The sequence below is a fragment of the Rhinoraja longicauda genome, chromosome 8 (genome assembly GCF_053455715.1).
Source record: "Rhinoraja longicauda isolate Sanriku21f chromosome 8, sRhiLon1.1, whole genome shotgun sequence".
In the NCBI taxonomy this organism is placed as follows: domain Eukaryota; kingdom Metazoa; phylum Chordata; class Chondrichthyes; order Rajiformes; family Arhynchobatidae; genus Rhinoraja; species Rhinoraja longicauda.
Window position 1 is genome coordinate 34904601 of NC_135960.1, and position 21084 is coordinate 34925684.

At 44.6% G+C, this 21084-nt stretch overlaps 1 protein-coding gene across 28 annotated transcripts in view; it reads left to right on the forward strand.

Moving 5' to 3' along the window:
- The window catches only part of LOC144595845 (poly(rC)-binding protein 3), a 139369-nt gene extending 130963 nt beyond the window's left edge, over positions 1 to 8406 (forward strand). For all 28 annotated transcript variants that reach the window (XM_078403632.1, XM_078403634.1, XM_078403637.1 and 25 more), the window contains one exon: positions 7956 to 8406. In XM_078403632.1, the coding sequence (XP_078259758.1) occupies positions 7956 to 7967 (12 nt within the window). In that variant the 3' untranslated portion in view covers positions 7968 to 8406. The remainder of the gene's footprint in view (positions 1 to 7955) is intronic.
- Positions 8407 to 21084: the final 12678 nt, after the last annotated feature.

Genomic DNA, 21084 nt, shown 5'->3' on the forward strand with positions numbered 1-21084 from the left:
CACAATCTTCCATCTAAATTAAGGAAAAGATCTCTGCATAGTATCTGCAAATTATGTGTATCTTTGTGCAGACTTTTTAAAGATATGACTTTTTTTCACTGTCTTTGATCATGGTTTTGTTGCCTTTTGTATCTTGGGGAGGGAATGCAAATATTGTCAGCCTAATCACAGGCGAGTAATCAGATGAGACCAGGTGAATTTTTTTTCCCCCTGCCGAATGGCGCTTTGGATCAGTCATTTATATAAAACCTTTCTCAAAGAGAAACATGAAGATAAAGCTGATAAGCATCATCTTTCACCAATGCAAATTGCTTTGTCACAATAATTGTATCATGAAAGTAAACCTTCAGACTTGGAAAATTACAAAAATAACTGGGAATTACTAACATGTTGGGCAGCATCTGTTGCGAGGAAAACTGGGCTTGTGTCTGGCTGATAAATCCTTCTCAGAATAGAGAACAGGCACAGTTTTTAAGGAGCGCAGAGGGAGAGCAGTGTGGGAACTGAAGGAGATTACTAGTTTATTTGTCCTAGAATTATACAGCTAATCTTTTTCAACAACCTCCTGTCAGATAGCTGCTTGTGAATAATCACAGATTTTGAGGACAGCGATTTCAGGAGATTGATGATTTGATTGAGCTGAATACATAGAAAATATAGGACAGAAGCAAACCATTTGACTTATCAGTCCATTCCAGTGTCCCACCTCAACAATATTCCATCCTATTATTTTCTCACTTCCAGTTCTCCTCTCCCCTCCCACCACCACTGCTATCTTTGGTATGAACCAGCATAGCATCTGCAACTTTTTATTGCATCTACAATATATCTTGATATCCCATCCCATCTCTTATTATTAACCTTCCCAATCTTCATTTCCCATTATTGATTTTACAGTAGCCATTTCTCAGTCATTTCAACGATATCTAGTTCTCTTCATTCTCCTCTTGTGCATTGCTGTAAATATAATTTAATTATTATTATACTTTTAACATTATTCTGTTTTTTATACTGCATTACCATACTTTGTTGTTTAGCCTTCTGCCCTTTTGCAAATATTGGCTTTTTCTTTGCTTCTAAGCCTGCTTTCTCTGCATTTTAAAACCCTTTAATCTTTGACTTTTCCCAATTCTGCAGAAAGGTCTTGACCTAAAATGTCAACTCTATTTCTCTTTCTATAGATGTTGCGTAATTTGCCGAGTATTTTCAGCATTTGTTTTATTTTGGGATTTTCGGCGTCTGTAATCTTTTGCTTTGCTTTTCCCAGGTCATTTGTATTTTATTTCTTTATTATTGTATACTCTCCCTACTTAACCAAGTAGGTCCCTTTCCCCCCAAAACAACTTTAAATCTCAGCCACCTTTTTTTTCCCCTTTCTGCAGGATACTGATTCCACTAAATTCAAGTGGAATTTAATGAATTGTCAATGGTCTGTTAATGAAGTCTGCAGAAGTGTCCACCAACCAAAATGTCACCTATCCACATCCTTCAGTAATGCTACATAACTGTTAAGTTACTTCAACACTTTTTTGTAAACTACCATCTACAGTTTGTTGTGTCTACTGCTTACAATGCTCTTTTTGTCCCATCTCTGGGCCACATTGTCATGAAATGGAAACTCATGCATGTAATTCAAACAATAATCCGAGGACCGTTGCTCTGAACTCTGTCTCCTTATCCCTTGTACTGTCACAGCAGGACCTTCTGCCCTTATCTGCTAATTTGTTTCCAGCATTGGACACATTACTTGACACACCTCTGACTAAAGAAGTATATGTGGACTGGTGGGGAAACTTGTCATGGTGGCTGACCACATGCTACTGCTGCTCGCTAAGTATTTTGAGCAAACATTTAGCTGGCAGATTCTAAGCTATGTCTGCTATCAGTGTACCTTGGTAGTTTTCTACAAAATTCCACATTCTTTTTTCCAGATTCCATCAACCATCGTAGAAGATCCATCAACAAACATTTTTAATGATATCTGTGGTTTCATTAGCAGTTTGTCTACTCGCTATTCCCTGTATCACATAGTTGTTTGCCCTGGAGCCATCTCGATTTTGTTTTGGCAAAATGGTCCCTTGGGGTCATTTGCTCTTGCTCTTGCTATTCTCCTGTGTAATTATGATTGTCTGCAAGGAAAGTATGATTACATTATGATTACATCAGAATAATATTTTCAAAGCACACTAAAACAAGATTTTGCATAAGATTTTTGACATGATGATTTTAAGCTTCTGGAAAATAAAACATTCTTGTTAGCAAAAACAACTTTTAGGATTGTTCCCATCTCTCAAAATATGGATTTCAAATTCCAAATTTAAATATATCCTAATCACCAATTTCTCCAATGCCATCTTGTATCCGGAATAAAGACATTCACATTTCTAACACCTTAACTGGATTCCAAGTGGCCAGTGTGGAATCTGGGTCTCTCTCTAATCAAGTTCAAAGGAAAGAAACAATTTAAAAAATGGACAGATCTTCCAAAACAAAACTCAATGCTTGCACTTTTAGAACCTTCACAAATAACCAACAAAATAAATAGTTAATTTCCACAGTGAAAACTTGTAACGCATAATCCAAAGAATAAAACAAAAGAAAAAATGGATATGAGGCACTCCCCCCCCCCCCCCCCCAACACCAACAGAACTTCTTGGAGATACTGCCTTCAGTACCAAAGGTTTCAAAGGTCTTTTATTGTCAAGTACCAATTAAGGTACAGTGATATACGAATTAGCATACAGCCATACAAAAAAAAGAGGTACCGCAAATTTATAGAGGAGCAAAATCTTTCATCGCATTCTAGACCGCCTGGAGCATCGCATTAATTCAACATTCTCCCAATACAGATTGTGTAAACATGAAACAGCCTTTGCATTCACTCATTTTATGCATTTTCTCTTTCTCTTGTGCAAATAAAACTAACTGTCTAATCACCACCAAGTGTCCAATCGCACTCCTTTTTCGGAATAATGTACTCAAATGTATGTCTGACAAAACTTGCACACCAGCTTTAAAAGTTATCTTGTAAGTTCAGTTTTGCTTAAAGGAAAGAAAACAAATAACCTGGAGCTAAAGGTTATATGTCTAAATGTATCTGCCTTTGGGATATATTTTTCTAATTAAGCAGCATAAACATGTAATTTTCTCAGTCTTGTCCGTCAGTTTGCCCCACATGAAATGCATGATGTGGAAGGAAAAGGTATATAATGTATGGTTTGCTTTGGGGGCGGCACAGTCCCATAGTGGTAGAGCTGCTGCCCTATAACGCCAGACACCGGTTTGATCCTAACTACAGATGCTGTCTCTATGGAGTTTGTACGTTCTCTCTGTGACCACGTGGGTTTTCTCCGGGTACTCCTGTTTCCTCCCACATTCCAAAGATGTGCAGGTTTGTATGTTAATTGGCTTCTGTAAATTGCCCTTAGTGTGTAGAATGGAACTAGTGTACGGGTGATCATTGGTCGGTGCGGACGGTGGGCCAAAGGGTCTGTTTTCACGCTGTATCACCAAAATAACCTAAACCTTTTACTTGGGAGCATAGTTGCATGCAGTGTCTGGCATGTTTGATTTACGTACTTTTTGATTTATTTGCTCTTCAAGCCCGTAACTTCCACGTAAATCACAAGGTGCCTGTACTGTTCCGAGTCTGAGCACATGTCCGTTTTTGCACAGTTTATAGATCCAATCCAAGGAGGTTGGGAGGTGACCACGGTAAGGGTCTGTGAGTTCTGGTGTCAGAAGGCGAATGGATGATCTTTCAAATCCTTAGTGATCGTCATCCCCGCTAAATTCCAGGCCAATTCCTCTGAGCCAATTTGCAGAAAGTATGCTGAACAATAGGCTGATGTGTGGAGTTGACCCTCGCCTCTGGATAATTTACTTCCTCTTTAACCACTTTTACTTCCTCTATAATCTCTGTTCTCTTCAGCACATCTGTGATTCAGGCATGATGCGACCACAGAAATTGTGCCCATTCAGGGACGCTACTACCTGTATTGCTTATCAATTCACGTGTCGAGCAATAGACTCTGAACCAAGGTTTAGTACAATCTTTATTAGCATTAGTTTCTGAAGCATGCATGCAAACCACTGACTTCTAATAACTTCTCATTTGCTTTCCAATTCCAGCTTATCACTACTTACACTAAACCATAAGACTCATCACTTGGACTCTGATATTACCCATATGAATGAATTGGCCAGATTCACTCTGTTGTTAGGGGGTTGGCTTTGAACTCGGATCCCTCTTTCTTATGATGGTTGTGCCCAGGTTGTCGCTGCCGATGTCTTGGACTGCCCTTTTCATACTTTTTTTTTCCCCTTCAATCTTGTAAAGGCAGCCCTTGTTCTAACCCAAGGCTCTCATGACTCTGAAGTCAATAATTTTACCTTGTCACTCATCTGAAGGCTGAATAAACAACAAAAAAAATTGTTCCTTATCAGGCTAGAGTTCTTAGTAATGTTGCCTGTTCATATTTTCCTTCTCATCATTTAACCACTTTGCAAAATCGCAGTTCCCAAACAACTTATCTTCTCAAGGGCACACGACATAGCTGTTAAGTTATCTTGAGCTATACTCTCACCAGATGTCGGTCACCTTACGGTTTTTGCAGTGCTTCTTTGTTTTCATGCTCCCAGCATTTCTCTGTCTCTTTCTAGCTAGCAGTATTTGCCCAAAGCCTGTTGGGATAGTTGACATCAAGTCTCTAGATAAAGGTTTTGCATTATTCTCTGTGGTTTATTCTATTTCTATTCTTCTGAACGGTATAAAGTCTTGCTCATTCTGCACCATCTACCATCTGTTGGCTCACTAATATCTCCTAATTGTAATCCTTTGGAAATATCTTGGATTCACTTCACTAACTTTTTTTGATGTTAGAAAACTTGAATATAATTCATTTGATAACTTTATATAAACATAGCACAAAAAGTAAGGAAATTTGTATTTGGTAGATTATTTCTTTGTTGTAACAATGCTTCTTGGCAATAAATCTTATACCGTTGGAAAGCCTGTTTATTTCCCTTTTAAATGGTGCCACATTTGTAAGGAACATGCATTTGTGGGATGAGCAGCAGAGCTGAGTATGTGGGTTGCGCCCATGAAAAATCTGCCAAATCTTCTCTGCCAATGCCAAACAGCTTATTCTGCCATTGACTCTTGTTCGGTGTTGTTTGGTGGATTGGATGATTGAAGTCTGAAGAAACAAGACATTGGCAATTTAACAATTTATTCATTTAATAAACAGGAGCCTCAGTAGCGTGTGGAAGAACCATACACAGCCACAACAGCCTGGCACCTCCTCCTCATGCTGGTCACCAGCCTGGTCACACACTGTTGTGGGATGGCATCCCATTCTTCAACCAGCATTTGTCGCAAGTCAGCCAACGTGGTTGTGTTGGTCACTCTGGCACGAACAGCACGCCCAAGCTGATCCCACAAGTGTTCAATGGGGTTGAGGTCAGGACTGCTGGCAGGCCATTCCATCCTCTCCACTCCCAAATTCTGGAGGTAGTCTCTGAGAAACCTTGCTCTGGGGGCGAGCATTGTCATCTTGGAGGATAGAGTTCGGTCCCAGACTGTGGAGATATGGGATTGCCACTGGTTGCAGAATCTCATCTCGATATCTCTCTGCATTGAGATTGCCTCCAATGATGACAAGCCTCGTTTTTCCAGTGAGGGAGATGCCGCCCCACACCATCACACTGCCTCCACCAAAAGATGTTACTCTATCAGTGCAGCAATCAGCATAGCGTTCTCCGCGTCTTCTCCACACTTTGACCCTATGATCCAACTGCCGTAGGCAGAATCTGGACTCATCGCTGAACATAACATTCCTCCACATGTTCAGGTTCCAGTGCACGTGTTGCCGACACCAGCGCAAACGGGCCTGACGGTGAAGGGCAGTCATGGCAGGCCTCCTGGCAGCCCTATGAGACCGGAGATCGGCTGCGTGCAGTCTGTTCCGAATTGTCTGGGCAGAGAGCCGTCGGGCATATCGTCCTGCAAACCTTGACTGCAAATCTGTAGAAGACAGCCTACGGTTCCTAAGTGCTGACAGGGTGAGGAAACGGTCTTCTTCGGGTGTCGTCTTCTTGGGACGCCCACTTCGCGGCCTGTCTCTGACATCCCCCGTTATATGGAACTTGGCCTTCACTTTGGAGATGGTACTAGGGCTCACTCCAAATAATGCTGCAACTTGGTTTTGCGGAACACCAGCTTGAAGTTGCCCTATCGCACGGGCCCTATCCAGATCAGTCAAACGTGGCATGCCGATTCTTGGAGCAGACACCTACTGACCACTGTAGCAGGGCCCATGCTCACAGATGCTGCCAATCAGGTGCCAATCAGGCACCTGATTGTCAGCACCTGGGGGTACCAGAAGCTCAAAACAAGAGTCAATAGCAACAGCAGAATAAGCTGTTTGGCATTGGCAGAGATTTGGCAAATTTTTCATGGGCGCAACCCATATACTCAGCTCTGCTGCTCATCCCACAAATGCATGTTCCTTACAAATGTGGCACCATTTAAAAGGGAAATAAACAGGCTTTCCAACGGTATAAGATTTATTGCCAAGAAGCATTGTTACAACAAATAAATAATCTACCAAACACAAATTTCCTTACTTTTTGTGCTATGTTTACATCATTAATATGGATTTTTATAGTAGTATTTCAATTTGTGCATGTTACTGTTAATTCCCCAAGGGAAGGTGGTGGTGAAACATCTATAGCTACTAAAAACCTGGTGATGGTGCTCTCAATATTGTTGGGTAAGGAGATCTAGGACTTAGACCCAATTACAATGAAGGAACAGCAATATATTTTCCTGTCATAGTGGCATTCCCTAGTATTTTCTTCCCTTAATGGTAGATGACACATGCTGTTCAAGATAAGCTAGATGAATTTTGTATCATTCGCTGCAAATGCGGGCAATATATTTTGTAAATGTCCTAAAAACGTGCCGCTGTGTGTCACCAGTAGATGGAATGAATATTTGATTTGGTGGATGGCATGCCATTCAAAGGGGCTGCTTTGTCTGCTTCTTTGGTATTGTTGGAGCGAAGCTTGTCCAAGCAAATGGGGGAAAATACTTGATTTATACCTTGTAGATGTCAGAAAAGCTTTGGAATGTCAGAAGGCGAGTTACTTGCTACAGAATACCCAGCTTTGTCACAAATCCATGGAATGGTCACAAAATTATCCAAGTGCTCCAACAATCTAACTTTGCAGTTGTCTTTCGTTGAATCTATAGGTATGCAATCCTATTTTCTCCAATGTCAACCAGAAATGCTAGTTGAAGCAGGGAGAACCGGGAGCAGAATACCCTTTCAAATGTTTTGCACTGATTTGTGTGTTTAACGTAATCATTTTTTAGATAATCCACACTCTCTGATTTATTCCTAAGGAGCATTTTCCCATTTGTCAAACTTGTTACTCTTGTCCATCAACATCTGGTAGGTCTCTCTCTCTCAAACTGAGGGGAGAAGCAAGCAATTCACTCCAGAGCTATTATGCAACAAACAATTAGACAAATGTTTCCTGAGTTCTTTTGCATCAGTATGTGCAAGATGTATTCCGAAGGTTACATGAGTGGATATTTTCTAAACAAAAGCAAAGTGAGTTGTCTGAAAGATATGGGAATCTATCAATATTCCTGAATTAGTCCATAGCATTATGCAAAGGCAGATCGCCAGGTGAATGTTTGGAAATAAAATGCTGTGACTTGAATTTTTTTCAACATAGGGAACAATCTTTGCCTACTTCAATAATAAATTACCAAGGAATAGCATTTATATGTAAAAGTAAGAAAAACAGATGAGGTTAAAAGCTGCTAATGTAGAATGGGAACAAAGTTGTGAAGACTATAAACATGGGATAAATATGTCAGGCTGAATGACCTATGTCAATTTATTTTCAGTTTGCTTAGAACTTTTATTGTATCTCCCTTTTAGGCTAACATCTGAAGTTTCTGGAATGGGCCCTCTTTAATTGTTCACGCAGCTCCCTCTGCTATCCGTGTCATGTTGGCCACCTGCGAAAACCACAAGCAACCTGCTTCCACTCTGTTTGTAAAATTTGTATATTACAGTTCTGCCTCATAGAAGATAGTTAGAACGTTAAATTTTAAGGAATTATTCTGGAGCTCCTTTCCAAATCCAGTCCTAACTAAACTCAATTTCCCCATTGCTTCATGTTTTAATGTATGTTTTTTGTTTCAACATTAACTTAAATTAACAATTGCTTGCAAAAATGTATTTGCAGACTCTTCTGTATACTTTTTAGTTTAGTAATTACTGGTAACATGATTGCAACCTTTTTATATAAAAAGTAAACCTTGATGTAATCAAATTATTTGAAATTCTATCTGGAGTTAATAAAGGAAGGTACATGACTAGATATGTGATGAAATTCAAACGTTGTCCATCTTGTCTTCCATCAGCTGTTGCTGAAAAGTGTATATGCTTCTGTGTTTTTGAGTGACAAAAACCTGCTTTGGTATGACTGAATATCCTTGGTATTTTGGAGGAAAAAAAACACGCACGCACGCACGCACACCCCCCCCTCCCTCCCCTCCCTCCCTGGTGTGACCATCGACCTCCCGTTGCCTGGACCCGCGAATGGCCAGCCAGGCCCAGGAGCAAACCGACAGGGAGATCCCGCCCTCCCCACTCCCAGCCCTGTGCCCAAACACTAGGATCATTACAAGCCAGGGCTCTGTGCAACACTCTCCACCCCAGGTCCACAATGTAAAGGGGGAGGATTCCCTTGTAGAGAGACCTCCACTGGGGACCATCCCCGCCATCAGGTAGCAACACGGACCGCCAAGGCATATCCTGACGAAAGACAATGGCGAGGAGGTGCAGAGTGTGTAGGAGCATCCTGTACAGTAAACGTCTCCCTGCATCACGGAACGGCACACTGGGAATCTGGGAGAGGCGGCTCATGTTGTGTAGGGCCGGCTCCTGGTAAATATTCCAGAGCCTGGGCCCGATGAGCAGTTCCGGCGGAGCGGGGGTAAGCTCGGCCGGAATCATTCCAAGCACACGCCGCTCCCTGACACCCACCGCGACGGTGAGGACCGGACCCCCTCGCAGCCACAACACCCCCCTCCCCCTGAGGAGCAACGCGCTGACTGAAGATGACCAAATTCCTCATCTTAACACATCGTGGTAAAAACTTGGCATGTCCCATGTGGCGGGTCGACTGATGCCCGCCACCAGGAGCCGCAAAACCCCCCTTAGGCAAAGGCCCTGGCGGAAAAAATACATGGCCGAGCGTGCCATCTGGGAGGGTGCTCCGCATACACGTACCTCCGCAGATTCCTGAGACGGAGAGCTGCCACCTGGGTATGCACGCATACCAAGGACTGGCCACCCTCCTCTAACGGGAGACTCAGGACTGCTGCGGAGACCCAGTACTTCCTATCCCCAAAAGAAATCCACTAGCCTCTTCTGTACAGCAGTTACAAAGGTAGAGGGCGGGACAAGAATTGCCAGCTGGTACCATAACATGGAGGCCACCAGCTGGTTTATGACCAGCACCCTACCTTGGAAAGAAAGAACTCTAAGCAACCCTGACCAGCGTCCCAACCGGGTAACGACTTTTGTCTCTAGCTCCTGCCAGTTTGCCGGCCAAGCATCTTCAGTGGGACTCAGGTAGACCCCCAGGTAGAGGAGGTGCGTGGTGCTCCATGCATAATCTTTCATCTCCGGCAGGGAGTCCGCCTGCCACTGGCCTACTAGAAGTACGGAACACTTACTCCAGTTGACCCTAGCGGACTATGCAGCCGAGAAAACCTGCTGGCATTCACGCATCCTCTGCAAGTCAACAGGATCAGTAAACGTAAGAAGTACATCGTCGGCATAGGCCGTGAGAACCACCTCTACCCCATGTCCTGGTAGGACCAGGTCTGCCAACCGCCTTCGAAGACATAGGAATGGCTCCACACAGACTAAGTTCAACTGACCAGACTTGGGACACCCCTGGCGTACCCCCCTCACAAAGTGAATGGGAGCTAACAACGCACCATTAACCTTCACGAGACACTCTGCTGCGGTGTACAAAAGCCGGACCCGGGCCTCAAAATGCGGTCCAAATCCAAACGCTTGCAGTGTCACGAATCATGATCCACCCTATCAACAGCCTTCTCCTGATCGAGGGACAGGAAAGCAGCTGACTGACCAAAGCCCTGGGACAGATGGATCAGATCCCTAACCAAGTGGATGTTATCTTGGATGGACCGGCCAGGGACTGTGTAGGACTGGTCCGGGTGGATCAGTTGGGAGAGCACGGAACCCAGGCGATTTGCCATTGCCCATGCAAAAACTTTATGCTCTGTACAGAGGAGACCGGGTGCCAGTTCTTCAACAGGCGGAGTTCGCCCTTGGGCAGCAGGAAAACGACTGCCCTGCGACACGAGGGGCATCTCCCCGGTCGCCAGGCTCTCCCTCAGGACCTTCATGTAGTCACCCCCCAGGACATCCCAGAAGCCTCTAACAAACTCAACCGTCAGTCCATCCAGCCCAGGGGACGTGCTCTTCCTGAGCTGGTGCAGGGTACCAGCCAACTCCTCCAATGATAAGGGGTCATCAAGCTGCTCACACACCTCTCTATCTATAGTCGGTAGCCCCTCCCACAGAACCACCTGAGCCTCCCCGCTGAAACCATCTGCGGAGAACAGTTCCATAAAAGGACCGAACTAACGCACTAATTCTCTCTGGATCTGTGACAGAGGAGCCATCGTCCGCCAGCAGCTCAACGAGCTGTTTGCGGGCTCCTCGCCCTTTCTCCAGAGAGAGAAAAAAAGGTGAAGCTCGGTCCAGATCGTGCAGCATCTGTACTCGTGACCTCACGTAAGCACCTCGGGACCGCTCAAGCTGCAGGTCCCTCAGCGCTTCCTTCCTCTCCTGATACTCTCCCCACTCATAGTAGTCCTCACGGATTCGACCCAAGCGAGACTCTGTGTCAAATAATTCCCTCTCGAGTCACTTGACCGACGCCTCCCACCTTCTGGTCGACCCCCACGTGTACTCTTGACAAAAAAGACGGATGTAAGCCTTTCCCACATCCCACCATTGTCTGAGGGTAGGGAAGCCCCTCTGCCTCTCTCTCCACTGCACCCAAAACCGCCTGAAAGACTCCTGGAATCGGCGATCCCCCAGCAGCTGGTTATTAAAGTGCCAGTACGCGGACCCAGCCCGTGTGCACGCTGGGATAAAGTCCACTCGCACCAGGCAGTGGTCTGAACACGGCACCGGCCGCATAGAGGCCGCCGAGACCCGGGAGACATACGCTCTGGAGATGTACACACGAGCGATACGGAAAAAGCATTGGAATCGGGGTGGAGATTCTGCCATGCATCAACCAACTAAAAAGATTCAATCACATCTCTCAACTTCTTCACTACTGCAGGGGCACATTGAGTACCAGAGTGATCTCGCGCCTCAAGGGTACAATTGAAATCCCCCCAAGGAAGACACACTCTCAGCAGAGCAGTCGCCTCCTGAAGTAAACGCGTCTGCATTTTCAATCTTCTAAGGAAGTGGAGGCATTGATGGACTTTCTTCATGATTGCATCAATGTGCTGGGCGGCATGGTGGCGCAGCGGTAGAGTTGCTGCCTTACAGCGAATGCAGCGTCGGAGACTCAGGTTCGATCCTGACTACGGGCGCCGTGTGTACGGAATTTGTACGTTCTCCCCGTGACCTGCGTGGGTTTTCTCCGAGATCTTCAGTTTCCTCCCACACTCCAAAGACGTGCAAGTATGTAGGTTAATTGACTGAGTAAAGCCGAAGGGCCTGTTTCTGCGCTGTATCTCTAAATCTAAATCTAAAAATCTAAACTTGAAGTTGTTGACTCTCTTCACCACCAACCCACCCCTTCCAACCCTTCCGAATTTGGCAGAAAGTTTCCACGTTCTTATTTCATTTCCACCATTCCGATTTTACCGCACATTTTTACCTCACATTTTTTTGCAAAACAGTCGGTAATTGCAATTATGTGAATTCGGCCGCTAGAGGTTCCGCGAGAAATCCCCCGCACCCTGGAAGTCTCCCCGAAAATGTGGCACCTAGGCTGGGCAAGGCAGCCAATCTCGACCTCATTGGGACTTCCATGGCCGATCGGTGGGTTGAATTTGCAACCTGTGGCTGGGGCTCTGGAACTAGCCCAGCTGGAGCCAGCACATCTATCCCCATAGCCATCTTCCTTGGCTGGCTGGATAAACCAGCAAAGCTCTGGAACCAAGAGTGCCAGAAAATTAGTGGTGGAACTGTAATGAGTAAATATTAAATTTAAGTGCAAGATTATATAACTATATTAATTAATTAAGATGGGGTTAAAATATAAAACACAGCAGAAAAGCCAATTACCACCTTTTTGGGCTGATTATCTGCCAGCCTCTTCTTGGCTTGAACTGCCGAACACGTCGAAGCTGGACGTTCCCTTGGCCCTGCCCAGCCCATACGTAAGCATAGCATTAACCTCTTAGTGTCCAAAATACAGCAGGATACAAGGTAATATGATAATATGCAAAAATAACAAATAAATGCAAAATGGCTCCTACACTCTGGCCCCTAATTGTTATGTGTATCGCACAACAATTACTAATATTAAAAGGAGCCATAAAAACTCCATACATAATCAAAAAGCATGAACTATATATTGACATCCAATCTATTACTGTGATTCTCCAATCAACAAAATCATCAGTCCATGCTATAGTCAATTATCAGCTTCCAGTAGCAGACATATCTTGGTTATCGGTCTTTCCAAGATATTGTTCTTAGTCTGAAGCCGAACGGTGTGCACATGCTCTCGTGCGTCTGGTATAGTCTCCAATATTTTGCCCATCGGCCAGGATTTTCTTCTGTTTTCTTTTCCAACTGAAGAAGTGGTCTGCTGTCAGTCCTCTGGCTTCATCTGCAGGATTTTCTTTTGTGCGAACATATCTCCATTGCAATACGTCAGTAAAATCCCTTATGAAAGAGATTCTGTTAGCTACATTGTTTGAAAGCGTTTGTTTTCATTGTTGATGTACTTAAGCACTGTTGTGCTATCGGTCCAGAAAACAGATTTGTTCAGTTGAAGCTGTAATTCTTTTCGCAGCATTACATCGACTTTAACAGCTAAGACTGCAGCTGTAAGCTCCATTCTGGGAATCGTCATCTGTTTTAATGGTGCCACTCTGCCCTTCCCCATTATAAATGCAACATGCACCTTCTTACTGTCATTTTCCAGTCTCAGATATGAAACAGTGATGTAACTGCTTCCGCTTGCGTCTGAGAAGTGGTGTAGCCGTACATTTCTGATTTGGCCAAAGTTGGTAGGCTTCATGCACCTTAAACTCCGCAATCTTGTCGAAATCCATCCCATCCATTTCTGATGGAATGTTTGGGGTATATCGTCATCCCAACCAAGCTTTTCCTTGCAGAGTTCCGACATAATCAACTTAGCAGACAAAGTAAATAGTGCTAGAAATCCTAAAGGATGCCCGTCTGTTGCATGGTCATTCCTGTACAGCAATTTTGAACTTGAACACATTGGTTTCCACGCACCAGTGCAATTCTAGTGCTCTCTCCATCGGCAGATTGTCCAGGTCCAAGTTCAACTCCTTGATCTCTTTAGCTCTACTTGCTTGAGGAATGGATGCTAGTGCAGCACGGCTATTACTGATCCATTTCGATAGCGTAAAGCCTCCCATTTGGCAGATGTCAGTCAGGTCTTTTACCATCCGGACTGCTTCCAGTTCCGAAGGCGTGGACTTTAGACAGTCATCCACGTAGAAGTTTGTTCTTCATTGTGTCTACCACCTCTACCGAAATGTGTGCTCCATTGTCCTCAGCAGTCTTTCTCAATGCAAAGTTTGCACAACTTGGCAATGACACGGCTCCGAAAAGATGTACCTTTGATAATTCAAGTTCTTTACCTTCAGTCTGAATAACACACGTAATACTGGATGAGCACATCAGATTTATTCCACAGTGGGGTTCTTCCCGTGAAGAGTCTCCAGACACAATACTAGTGTCTGAAAAGATCTCAACTGAGGAGAAGGGAAGAACAACTTTTCCACGATTGTTTACTTTTTTATACAGAAAAGAAAGAGGTGTGACAAAAATAAATCAATGACCAATTATAATTCTAATACAATTCCCAGGTTACAGAGAAAACAAAACCATTAATACAGGTCACATGCTCAGAAACCAAACCATTAATATAAGTCACATGCTTTCGGGGAAACATATCAATCTACCGAGAGTGGATTCAAAACGTTTCCTACTTTCACACGCACCCATATAAGGAGTTGTTATTGAGAAATAAACTTTCTTTATCTCTTATACACGAGCAATCTCGCAGCTGCATGACCTTGCTCTGCTGTTTCAGTACACAGGCTCACACTGTCAGACAGGGGAGCCATTTAAGAATAAAGAATCCCTATACTCCTCTGTCTACTCCCTATCACTCCTAAAGGGACAAACACATTCCATTCCCAATGATAACATTTCTGCCACAAGCATCCATCTTACTGCTTTATACTGAAAATAAGCATCCATTTTATATTAGCTAAAACAACAACAAAAGAAACCATCTTCAACCATCTACAACAAAATATCAATATCTCTAATTAACTATATCAGCTAATCGCATAGATTCTCACCTTCATCCGGCATTCCACAAGATCTTGCTGCACATCACCATCGGGCCACCACAGAAATCGCAGATAGCCAATGTGCTTTTCCGATACCTTGACCTGATGAAACATTGCTTTAATATCCGCCATCAAAGCAACCGGTTCTTGTCTGAATCTAATGAGAACTCCAATGAGTGAGTTAGTTAGGTCTGGACCTTGTAGTAGCCGGCAGTTAAGTGATGTACCCTTGAAGACTGCTGCACAGTCAAAAACCACTCTTATGGTTCCTTTCTTCGAGTGATACACCCCGTGATGAAGGATATACCAGAGTTTCCCATCACTTCATTCAGTTGGTCCATTTGGTACCCTTTCAGCATAACCACTATCTGTCATTAATGTGAGGAAAGATGTGTATTCATTGCAAAACTTTTCATTCTTATTAAACTTGCATTTCAAGCTCTGGATACACTGCTCTGCTATGCAACAATTGTTTGGCATGCTGGTATTCTCCTGCTTGAAAGGTAAGTCCAAACAATAATGTCCATCAGTCATCCTTGCCGAACGATTCATAATATCCATGAACTATACCTCTTCTCGTGACATTTCTTCCTTTTCCTTGCTGGGTTCTTCAATGAAGTCATGATTGTATTGTTTGACCAGAAGTTCCTCCAGATTAACAACGGATATTCGATTGATAACCGCTGCAGGAGAGCCCTTTCCATCGCTGCTGTCGTGGTCCTCTCTCAGTGGACCACAATCAACCCATCCCAACAAGGTTTTCATGGCGAATGGTCCATCCTCTGCTGTTGACCACTTCCCAAGGATCCAATACTTTGGAAGCATTAGTTCCGATGAGTAAGTCATACCAGAGTCTATTTCAGTTATCCTGAGATTCTTCAAATAAGGCCATTGCTTCAGGTCTTCTTGTCTAGGAGTGTTTGACCGTGAGACAGGAATGGTCTTACTGGTAAGCACATCAGATAGTTGAACAAAATCATTGCTATCTAGACCAAATATTTCCAAATCTGAAATAACACAACTGGTTCATGGTTTGCAGGAGAATCCTCTTCTTTTGTTCTGAAATCTTCAACCTTCTTACCAGGCTTTCGGTGCAGAAGGTAGCCGAACTTCCACTATCCAAGAAAGTGTACGTTTACAACTGTACTCCCATTGTAGCTCTTCACCTGCACTGATACGATCGAGAAGGTGCAAGCTTCTTCACCGTCCCCGATATGTCCACACATCGGAGAAAGAGGAGTGGCGTCACTCTGGCTCACCTTTTCCTTCTGATCTGTTTGCACTGGTTTCCTTTCTTTGTCCTGTTCAATATCAAGTATCTCAGGATGCTCTCCTTTGCATATAACACAAGTCAAACGATTTTTGCAATTTCTGCTCGTGACCTACTTTCAAACATCCAAAACAGATTTTCTTTATAAATTCTCTTTCGTTTAGTTCCTTCTTTTTGATCTACCGACATTTCTCCAGTGTGTGACCCCGCATATTGATCCTACTGCTTGCCGATAGGTGAGTCAGCTTTCTCTCTTTTAGTTGTCAGGTTCCCTTGGGCCTGCTCTTCCATGGGTTCGGCAGCCGTAGCAAAACTGCACCTGGCCATCTTCGGCTTTTCTCTTGACTTACCGAAGGTAGGGCCTTTAGCAGCTGCTGATGTTTTAGCCTCATCAATATTCCCATAAAGTGGATTCGCTAATATCTTCACTTGTATCTCTATGAAGTCTTCCAATTCGGGAAACACAGGCGAACGGTCGTTGGTTCTTTCGATTTCATATGCTCGATCTCTCCACCTTTCTCTGAGCTTGTAAGGCAGCTTTCGAAGGATGGTCATCATATTGGAGTGAAAGTTCATTTCATCCATGTATTTAAGCTGCAGCATCGCATTGCAACAACCTTTAAGGAATAATGAGAACGCTTGTAATGGTTTTATATCTTAACTGGCTTGATGGTTGGCCGGGCCAACACCCTGGATATATAAGCAGTGGCAATCTTCTGCTCATGGCCAAAATGCTCTTCAAGCAGTTTTCTTGCCTTTTGATAGCCCTGGTCGGAAGGTAAATGTTGACAGCTGCAAACTAATTCTCAGGCTGGTCCTTTTGTATATTGTTCCAGAAAATGATAACGATGACTTTCATCATCAGTCTTCCTTTCAAGTTCTCTCTCGAATGCCTTGATAAAAAGTTGATATTGCAAGGGATCACCATCATACACAGGAATGTCTCTTGATGGTAGAGTGGAAGAAAGATTTTGTTTAGCCAGAAGTTCGGTGATTTGATTTTGCTTCCGTAATAGGTCACACATATTACTTCAGTCTTCATCATGACGTCCTGGGGATTTAGTGCGAGCAAGCCCCTGCTCACCCCTTAGTTCATGAAACCCTGCCGTCCATCCTTGAAAACGGTATTGGGTTAAGTGTGCCATATCCAGACCTCCCAACCCTTCCGAATTTGGCGTAAAGTTTCCGCTTTCTTATTTCATTTGTCACTCCGAATTCGCCTCACATTTTTCCGCAAAACACATGCCTCGCCGTTCGCCTCACCCCGCCGCTGGCCCGGCCTTGCCGCTCGCCTCGCCCCACCCCACACCACGCCGCTGTACTCGCCCCGCCCCGCCGCAGGCCCGGACTCGCTGCTGGTCTCGCCTCATCGCTGTACTCGCCCGACCCCCGCCGCTGGCCCGGCCTTGCCGCTGTACTCGAGAGGGGTGGGGGGGAACATGGACCGTTGTGATTTGCTGTTGAAGACCACTGGAGCAAGTATTTCTTCAATTAAATTAGGTATGTGCAGTTTTTTAAATGCAACTCTTTCTTCATAACTTAGTCATAATTTTATGACCATTGTTCTTTTATTCAATACTAAGAGAATTGGGATGCGTACGGAAAAAGCAAAATAGAAAAAAACAAAGCAAAACTATTTTTTCGTTGTTGTAAAAGGTATTTCTGTTCAATAACCTTTCAATAATGGTAGAATATACTCACGATAGGCCTGACATTGTACATGTAGTCCAAGAACTACAGACTGTCAGAAATAAGTCGTTTTTCACACGTAAATGTAACGCAGCGCGTACGCGCATTTGGCGTGCATACTTTTTTTTTTTGCTGAAAAGTTGCATTACGTGCCATATTATGAATTTTGATGTAAAATCCTGAATTTTGGACATCAAAATTCTGAATTTGTAAAATCAAATGTTGGGAGGTCTGCGTATCACTAACTTTAGCAAATGGTCTCCAGGTGGTTTGTTTCGGTCTAACAACCTGTGGCTCCCAACCATGCCAGGGTTCAATCGCGGATGGTTCCCGTCCAACTGGCAATTGGCTTTGGGCAGCTCCTCGTCCTGGATAAGAACTCCTCCTGTCAGATACTATTGAGCTGCTTCTTGATCTTGGAGAGCCAAGTACACCGAATTTTGTCTTGGCTGTTGCCATTTTAGACTCCAGTTCCAATCGTTTTTTTACGATGTCATGACCAAGATATTTTACAATATAGCGGCCAGCTTCTCGTCTATCAAATTAGCTCCCAAGCTGCCACTTACACAGATTAGGTGGAATGAAAGTTTATGATGCAAGCAATCACAATAACAGAGACCTTCACGACGTTTGAAATAGTTAGTCGTCTTTATTTGAAGTTGCAATATAACATATTGGCATATCTCTTGTCATCGTCATGTTACTAATTTGCTTGATAAAAGATCAAATCCTATCGTAATCCATGTAATTAATACGACCTGCCAGATCAATCTTCGGCAGAGATTTCTTACTAATCTTCCTGTCAGTAAGAACTAAAACCGGTTACATCTTGGCTGCTGGTTCTTTTTGTCTGAACCTCTGTCAGCCCCTTCTTGGCTTCGACTGCTGAAACACGTCGAAGCTGGACGTTCTCTGGCCCCGCCCAGCCCAGCCCATACGTAAGCAGAGCATTAACCTCTTATTGCCCAAAATATATCAGGATACAAGGTAATATAATAATATGCAAAAATAAAAAATAAATGCAAAATGGCTCCTACAGTACTTGTTTAGTACCTCGCTTACATCTTCTAACTTCAAGCACAAATTCTCATCTTTATCCTTGAACTAGACCAAGTGGACCTGTTGGGGTCCATTCCTCGTTGAGGGGTGGCAGGGAAGGGGAGAGGATGTGACTGAGAGGGTGAGCCCTGGACCCAAAGTCTCTCCTGTATTGGTGTAGCATGCTCAACCCCCCCCCCCCCGCACTTAATCCCCCTTATGCCCCCTCCTCCCCCACTGACCCACTCCATCCCCCCTAGCCCACTCCAACTTGCCGCTCCCTTGCCTCCACCCCCAGCCCTGCCTCCACCCCCATTCCTCCCTCCTCACTTCTATTCCCCCTCCCCCTCCCATGACCCACACTTCCCTCCCCCCACCTCCACTCTCCCCACCCCCACTCTCTCCTTCCCCCCAATGTCCCCCTTCCCCCCCACCCCATTCTCTTTCCTTCCCCCCAATGTCCCCCTTCCCCCCCACCCCATTCTCTTTCCTCCACCCCCTCCCCCAACCCCACTCTCCCTGACCTCCTCCCCTCACCCGAACTCTCTCCTCCCCCCACCCCCCCTCCCCTCCACCCACTTGGCCCCCACGCCCACGCCCCTCCGTGGAGCCGTTAACGGCAAAAGGCACTTACCAGTGCCCATGCGTTCAACGCTGCCTGCCGACGTGCGAATCTGCCCCGGGGCCGGGCGAGAGGCAAGAGGGGAGAGGAGAGAGGGATCGACTGAGCGCGGGCGTGTGGCGGCCATCTTGTTTTGGCGAGTGAGGAGCAAATGAAGTCGAACGTGGCCGATTGTGACGTCATATGCTGAGGACTTTCAGGAAATGGGTTAGAAAGTGAATTTTTAAGCTTTAAAATGTTTGTAGCTTTAAAACTGTACCTTCAATTTGAATGAGAGTTATTAGAGATTATGGCCAGGATAATGGTGAGTAAGGTGGTGGAAAGATTGTGGCGCTTTGGTGTACCGTTTTGGCTGTGTGAAGCACCAACATATGGACAGAGTTTTAGTAATATATATAGATAGAAGATAGATAGATAGATGGTGCTGCCTTATAGGCCGCGGGATATTTCTCTGCTGGGCGGGGGCTTCAATGTCGGGAGCCACGATCGCCTCGACGTGCAGCAACAGCGGCAGCAACAGCGGCAGCAGCAGCAGCAGCGTGTTCGCCCGCCCCGGATCGGACTTATCATCGGCTGAGCCGGCCGTCTTCGGAGGCTGCGGGACCGGCTGCGACTCGCCTTAGGCTCGGGCCGCTGCGGACCGTCCGGCGTGGCCTGCAACCACAACGGCCTGGCCACGGGAGAGGACAGCAGGAGAAGGGAAAGACATTGTGGCCTTCCATCACAGTGAGGAGAGGACTGGAGGAGACTCACTGTGATGGATGTTTCTTTGATGGATGTTTTTTTTTTGTTGTGTTTTTGGGGTTGTGTAATTTTAATGCCTACTAGAAAAGAGGGCCCGTTGGGCCCGTCCCCACACCCCCCATTCTCTCCTCCCCCAGCCCCACTCTTACTCTCCAAGTGTGCCCGTTGGGCCCGTCCTCCTGATCTGTGTATGTCAAGTGAGCACTATAGCCTTCTTTTTTTTTTTTTTTTCCTAATCAGATGTCTTTTTTTTTTTTCCTAATCAGATGTGCAGCACTTTGGTCAACGTGGGTTGTTTTTAAATGTGCTATACAAATAAAACTGGCTTGACTTGACTTGACTTGACTTGCAATAACAAAAAAGACTTCTTGGAAGCTTTTCGAAACAATGTAGCCGTCACAAGCTGAAAACTAAATCCTTGCTGAAAACTAAATCCTTTTCTGGAAACTTTTGGAAACAAATGTAGCCCCTTCAAGAAAAGGGTTAGAAATGAAAATTTAAACTTTAATATCTCTCTAGCTTTAAAAAGGTAGCTTCAATTTGAACGAAAGTACTTACAATAGTTGCCCAGGTTAATGGTGAATACGGCGGTACAAAAATCGTAGCGCTTTGGTGTACCGTCTTGGAGGAGTAGGGTTTGTAAGTTAAACTTCGGAATCTTCCGTACATACACACATACATACATACATACGAACGCAGAGTTTTAGTATTATATACTAGAAAAGAGGGCCCGTTGGGCCCGTCCCCACACCCCCCATTCTCTCCTCCCCCAGCCCCACTCTTACTCTCCAAGTGTGCCCGTTGGGCCCGTCCTCCTGATCTGTGTATGTCAAGTGACCACTATAGCCTTCTTTTTTTTTTTTTTTTCCTAATCAGATGTTTTGGTTTTTTTTCCTAATCAGATGTGCAGCACTTTGGTCAACGTGGGATGTTTTTAAATGTGCTATACAAATAAAACTGACTTGACTTGACTTGAATTGACTTGCAATAACAAAAAAGACTTCTTGGAAGCTTTTCGAAACAATGTAGCCGTCACAAGCTGAAAACTAAATCCTTTTCTGGAAACTTTTG